Source organism: Sinocyclocheilus anshuiensis, unplaced genomic scaffold (assembly GCF_001515605.1).
Source record: "Sinocyclocheilus anshuiensis isolate Anshui unplaced genomic scaffold, SAMN03320099.WGS_v1.1 scaffold2310, whole genome shotgun sequence".
Classification (NCBI taxonomy): Eukaryota; Metazoa; Chordata; class Actinopteri; order Cypriniformes; family Cyprinidae; genus Sinocyclocheilus; species Sinocyclocheilus anshuiensis.
This window is the reverse complement of record NW_015557685.1, coordinates 44,311-50,362: the sequence shown is the minus strand read 5'-3', so window position 1 is coordinate 50,362 and position 6,052 is coordinate 44,311. Positions and strand designations below refer to the sequence as shown.

Here is a 6,052-nt window from a genome sequence, read left to right as displayed (position 1 = left end):
TATTTCAATTACTTTATTAAAGTAATGTAACTGATTACTAGCACCTCTGTTTACTTTGAGATCTCGGAGGCTAAATACAGATTTAAAATCATAAAATATAGATTAATAGTTATGATACTGTTTTTGAAATCAAATCCTTGCATAGCTACAGGAAACACTGGCATCTAACAATGCCTTGGGGAAAAAAAAAAAAAAGTTAATTTGAAAAAATAAAGCACATATAAACTTAAACAGGAAATAAAACTGTTATCAAATATGCCTATTCTGTGTAATAAACTCCTGAAACTTTTGTGTCTCATATTTTAAAGCAGTCAGTGCAATTTGGGAAAGAATTCAATCATTCAGATGTAGCCCCCTTTGTAATCGTTAACATTTTCATTTAACTTCAATTTAATTAAACATTTTGTAACCGATTAGTTACATTTATTTTTTTAATCAAATCACATAATACCGTTACATGGAACTAGTTACTCCCCAGCGCTCTTTATTAACTACATTCGTTAACACACATTAACAATGAAAAACTAACATTAGGCCTACCTAATAGGACCTTATTGTAAAGTGTTGCCAAAATGCGTCTCAAAATAATCATATAAAGGCTTCTTTTTGATAAATATGGACCTCTCTTTCACTGCTGTGCCCTCACACAGACAATTACCTCAGAACATGCGTCAGTCTGTCCTCTGCTCCTCATGGGGTTTCCTCTATCACCATATCCCATCATGCATTTCTTATGTCAGTGCTTTCTGCAGAGCCAATCAATATGCTGAAAAACAGAACAAAACAATCTACCCACTAACAGTTTTGATTGTAGCTATCAAGGTTTCGTGTGATACATTCAAGAACACTCAGAAGAGTCGGTCACACAAAGGCAACTGTTCCAGTTGTGTTTTCCATCAGTTATATCTTATACCTTGTGGTGCAGCAAACTGCGGGGATAAGGGCGGGATAAGTGGCTGGTAGGATATCCTATATCCTGATAGGAAACTCAATATTTCACAGCTGAGCAGTTAAGTGTGCTTCTGAGGAACCCTACATTGGTGAACAACAGCTAAGTAGAGTATTATACAGGTATATTATATAGGTAAAGTTATATGGCATATTTAAGGGAACAAATAGTGTAAATTAAAAAAAAATTCAACTACTGCATGTGACCAGTCAGCATCGTAAAACTTTACAGTGCATGTAATTCTCACTGCTTAGAATAATGACCTCTTTAAAATATCATTGACTTTCTCATTATGTGTGCCTATAATTTCTGCTTAAAATGGCCCATGCTCTTCCATGATCATGCGCTTCAAAAATGAAATTCATAAATTCAGGAATATCTGGCTGCACAAATGTCCTCGGACTAAAAATAGCATCTGATCAGTGGTTTCCTTGACTACAACCCCACTGTAAATGGCTTTAAGACTTATACAGAGATGAGCAAAAATGTGTTTTAAGGGCTCTGATCTCAGAGACAACCTTGATACGACTGGATGGAAAAGTAATAAAGAACATGTCTTTGAGATGTTGATCGAGTGACGTCAACATGACTGGTGGTTTTACTGCTTTTTAACGATTATTGACCATTTTGCTCTCTTTGAAACACTAGAGTCAACATTTTATAAATTATATGTTTAATCATATTTATATATATTTACATACACATTTAAAATATCATGCCATTATAACTTTGATTGTATGTCATTTGACACCTATCCTTCTGCAGACTTTAACTCTGGTTAATGAATAAACTCTGATAATGAACAGCTTAAAGGAACACTCCACTATTTCTGAAAATAGGCTAACTTCCATCAACATAACCAACGTGACCACCTGCTTGCACGGAGACCGTGCTGGGGACTATTTTCAGGCGCTGCGTAATATCATTGCACCTGCTGCACCCATAGTACGGCAGCAAAGTTCCTTGATTATTACGCCGGAATGAGAGTATAGTTCATAGCCATATCGGTCTAGAAAATCGCAACTTTTCATTTTCCGTTGGTCTTAGTACGCGATGTAACTACAGAAGAGTCAGGTTTTAAGTAGGAAAAATATAGAAACTCTGTGGTCATTTTTGAGCGAGATGCTAACGGTCTAATCAGATTCAATGATCTATGCTAAGCTACAGCTAAAGGAGCTACCGCCAGACCCGGAGATTGGCTGAATGGATTAGAAAACGGTAAAACTCAACTGTTTAACTCTAGGGGAGTTGGAAAATGAGCCTATTTTCAAAAATAGTGGAGTGTTCCTTTAAAGTACAATCAACTGAAAGGTTAACCCATAAACCATTTAAAATGCTGTTGTTTTAAAATTTTGGTGCTTAAATTTAAAATTGAATGAATGAAAAACGTATCTATATGCATTCACAGAGACCATAAGTGGTTTCATTATAGCTGTCAAAGTGTTTTTTTTGTTATGTTAAATCAAGTTACAGCTATAATGCTATTTGAGGGCGATTAAAATCAAAACACGATTAAAAGCAAGAATTTTCAATCACAAAACCTTAGAGAAAAAAGAAAACATACACCAGTGTGTGCATTGTGCAAAAGTGTGCAACTACATCACATTAAGAACAGGGAAGCACTGTGTTTACCATTCTGTCAACCTCACAGCTCATATCATAAAGTAGAGCTACAGTTAAAATAGTCAGTACAGGTTAAATGATCACGGAAAAAGAAGTTTTCACTTCTTGCGAGGGACCTTGTCACCCAGAGGCACGTCATCCATGAGTTTCTGCAGATGTGAAAGGCAAAGAAAGAGTTTGATAGCTGTACAAAAAAAGAAGTCATGCTTATTGACTGAAGAAAGGACAGTATCAGCCCACCTTAAGCAGTCTGGCAAAGTATGCTCTCTCATCTTCTCCGTCCCCCTGTCTGATGTCCACATGGTATCTCCTGCAGGCCACAGTCAGCTCATCGGGAGCGTAAAGGGGGGCGGGGTCAATAGAATGCCCATTAATGAGGCTGACCAGGTACTCTCGATAATGCTTCCTGAAACACAGAGTAACACCATTTTATTTACTCCTAAAAAGTAATTTGGGTAATTTTGTCTTGTTGAGTACACAGGGCTTTTATTTTAACTTTTTTTTTTCTCTTTTTACGTCAACAGATGTCTTTGGTCATTGCACTGCATTTTGGCATTTTTGTCAAAATGCACAGGTCTACACAGAAACCAAACGATAAAGATGGCTATGAAGACAACAAGATGCTGTGCAGTGCCAAGTTGTGGAAAAACAGTATTTGCATTGCTTTTTATGAGTAACTCTTTTCAAAACGTGGTCACTATTGCTTTGTCTCTTCTTACAGATCGTTTGATATACAGTGCCGTGAAAAGGTTTTTGCCCCCTTCCTGTTTTTCACGGCATTGTATATGGCGTTATTTATGCATTTTTTACCCAAATCACAGCAGCGTCCATCTATGAGGAATGTACGCTGTCAAACATACACAACTATTAGCCAATCGTAACAGTGGCCATTTACGTCCAAGTCTACAATCCACCACGCCTATTCAAACAGAGTGCTCAGTTGAGGGGGTTAAAAACAGGACAGAAAATTACTTCTAAAAAATTACTTCTAAATTCTGATGTTTCTTGATGTAAAATCTTGATAACTTTATAAATGGACCTCAGAGAACAGCACAAAATAAAACAAAGGCAGTTCATGACCCCTTTAAAGGTTCTTCATGAAACCATAGATGCCAATAAAGAAGTTTTATTTTTAAGAGAGGGAGCAGTCAACATGGTAACAATGATGTCACTCACTCGCAGAGTCCCGCCTGGCCCGGCTGAGTCTGAGCCCCACATGGCGAATCGGTCTGAAGAGTCCCTTCATCTTTCTGCTCGATCACTCCGCACACACCTGACGCAAAAACACCACAGCAAGGATGCATTTGGGGGAAAGGTAGTTTTCCAGGAAGACATTTTCAGTAAAAGAAGTGGAACAGAGTGTGAAATAAAGCTGTAAGGAGTAGGTGTATGTGTGTGTTTGACTACGATTTCATGGTACAAATATAGCCTCGGCCTGAGAAGCGGTAATTGGACGGGCGTTTAGTCGGAAAACAGTGCTTTGCTTTATGATGTCCAGCTTTTAGGCTTTCATTACAGTAAAAGCAATTTTGCTCCACTGAAATTGGAAGCAAACTAGACTTTAAGACGGACAAATTAGATGAAGAGACAGACACAGACAAAAAGATTACAGAAGTACTGGGGTAGATAAGACAGACTGAAATAAGGCCACAGAGTTAAGGCCCACTCACACCAAGGACGATAACTAATGACAGCTATAGAGTTTTAATAATCATTTTAATTCTATGAGAATAGTGAAGTCCACACCACAGCTATAACGGTAACGGGAATCACCTTCAGAACATTTATTTTTCCAGCTGAGGAATGATAAAAACATTAACAGCTAATCAGAATCCACCCAAGCTCAAGCATTTAAAGCGAAAGACAACAACAACAGAACATTTTCATGCGCTGGTATGGACGCTAATAGAGTTATCATTCTTTGTGTGAACAGGCCTTTAGAACAAACCAAAAGTATAAACCTCACAAATAAAGACGTACCAGTCTGTGCTCCTGGTGCAGTGTCAGTATTGTAGTTCACCCCCTTTTTCTGAGGAAACAAAATGACGTTCAAACAAGTATCCGAAATAAAACAGTGGAGATGAGAAGTGATATTTCACAACCAAACGTGGCACACGAGTGCTGTGTGTGTGTGAACGTGTAGGAGGAAATGTGTGTGCCTGTGTTAAATCGAGAGTGTGTGTACCTGCAGTAAGGCCTGAAGCCTGGCAGGCTCCCAGTCTCGGAGGTAGAAGAGGCAGTCTCTGGGGTGATGGGCATGCAGACCTGTCACAGTACACTGGTTCACTGCACACGTCTGCCAGAGAAGTGAGCAAGAGTGTGAGGGAAAGAGGATGAATAAAAAGGAGGGAAGAAACAGTGCTCCCGAGAAGGCTTCTACTTATAGCCCAGCCATAGCTGGCTTCAAACTGAATATCACAGTCACGTACAGCGCAGTATATCATGCACATAGAGCTACAAATAGGCACAAACAATCCTAAGACAACAAGACGAGACAGGAACTCACTGTGTGGAAGGGGTTGTTACATCCACTGCAGAACTGATACCTGCACTGAGAACAACTGAAGTGCATACAGCCGCCCCTGGCCAGAGCATACTGGAACCTGCAGTTAGGGCAAGCTACAAGACAGAAAACACTGCATGACAGAAAGAATGGGATGTGTGACCATTTTTTCACCCTGTACAGTGGATGTTTACATTGCGTTTGATAAAAACATGAAACATAATTTGCATAATCACACAGACTGTGTTTGTCTATTGTCGTGACAAATCAAATCACACTGAAAATTCAGGTAAATCTAAGAGATCAAGATATTTTTCCTGTAACCGTTAACAGACAAATACATACAGTATATACTGCCCTTCACTAATATTGGCACCCTTGGTAAATATGAGCAAAGGCGGCTGTGAAAATAAATCTGCATAGTTTAACTTTCTGATCATTCATTCAAAAACGTACAAAACTTCAAACCGTTCATTGAAGTAAACCAATTGAAATTGGGGAGAAAATCTCATGATGAAAAATGTTTTTCTCCAAAGCATGTTGGCCACAATTATTGGCAACCCCAGAAATTCTTATAAGTAAAATATCTCTGAAGTATATTCCCATTCATATTTACATTTTTTTAGCACACCAGGGTGACTAGGAGCATGAAATTGTCCAGCCATGACTTCCTGTTCCACAGGATTATAAATACGAGGAACATAAAGGCCAAGTTCCCTAAATCCCAGTTTTGGAAATGCTCTGATCCAGTCGTCTAGCCATCACAATTTGGCCCTTGTCAAACTCGCTCAAATCCTTACGTTTGCCCATTTTACCTGCTTCGAACACATCAACTTTTAGGACAAAATGTTCACTTGCAGCCTAATATATCCCACCCATGAACAGGTGCCATGATGAAGATCAGTGTTAATAAGTGTTAAGATAATCAGTATTATTCACTGATCTTTGTGTGTGTGTGTGTGTGTGTGTGTGTGTGT

At 38.6% G+C, this 6,052-nt stretch overlaps 1 protein-coding gene across 2 annotated transcripts in view; it reads right to left on the bottom strand.

The window, feature by feature from the left end:
* Nucleotides 1-2,182: 2,182 nt before the first annotated feature.
* Nucleotides 2,183-6,052, bottom strand: part of LOC107679331 (E3 ubiquitin-protein ligase RNF31) — a 20,318-nt gene continuing 16,448 nt past the window's right edge. For both annotated transcript variants that reach the window (XM_016474855.1, XM_016474854.1), the window contains exons 18-23: nt 5,079-5,191; nt 4,758-4,868; nt 4,553-4,601; nt 3,749-3,845; nt 2,813-2,978; nt 2,183-2,721 (exon numbers count right to left, since the gene is read on the bottom strand). In XM_016474855.1, the coding sequence (XP_016330341.1) occupies nt 2,671-2,721; nt 2,813-2,978; nt 3,749-3,845; nt 4,553-4,601; nt 4,758-4,868; nt 5,079-5,191 (587 nt within the window). In that variant the 3' untranslated portion in view covers nt 2,183-2,670. The remainder of the gene's footprint in view (nt 2,722-2,812; nt 2,979-3,748; nt 3,846-4,552; nt 4,602-4,757; nt 4,869-5,078; nt 5,192-6,052) is intronic.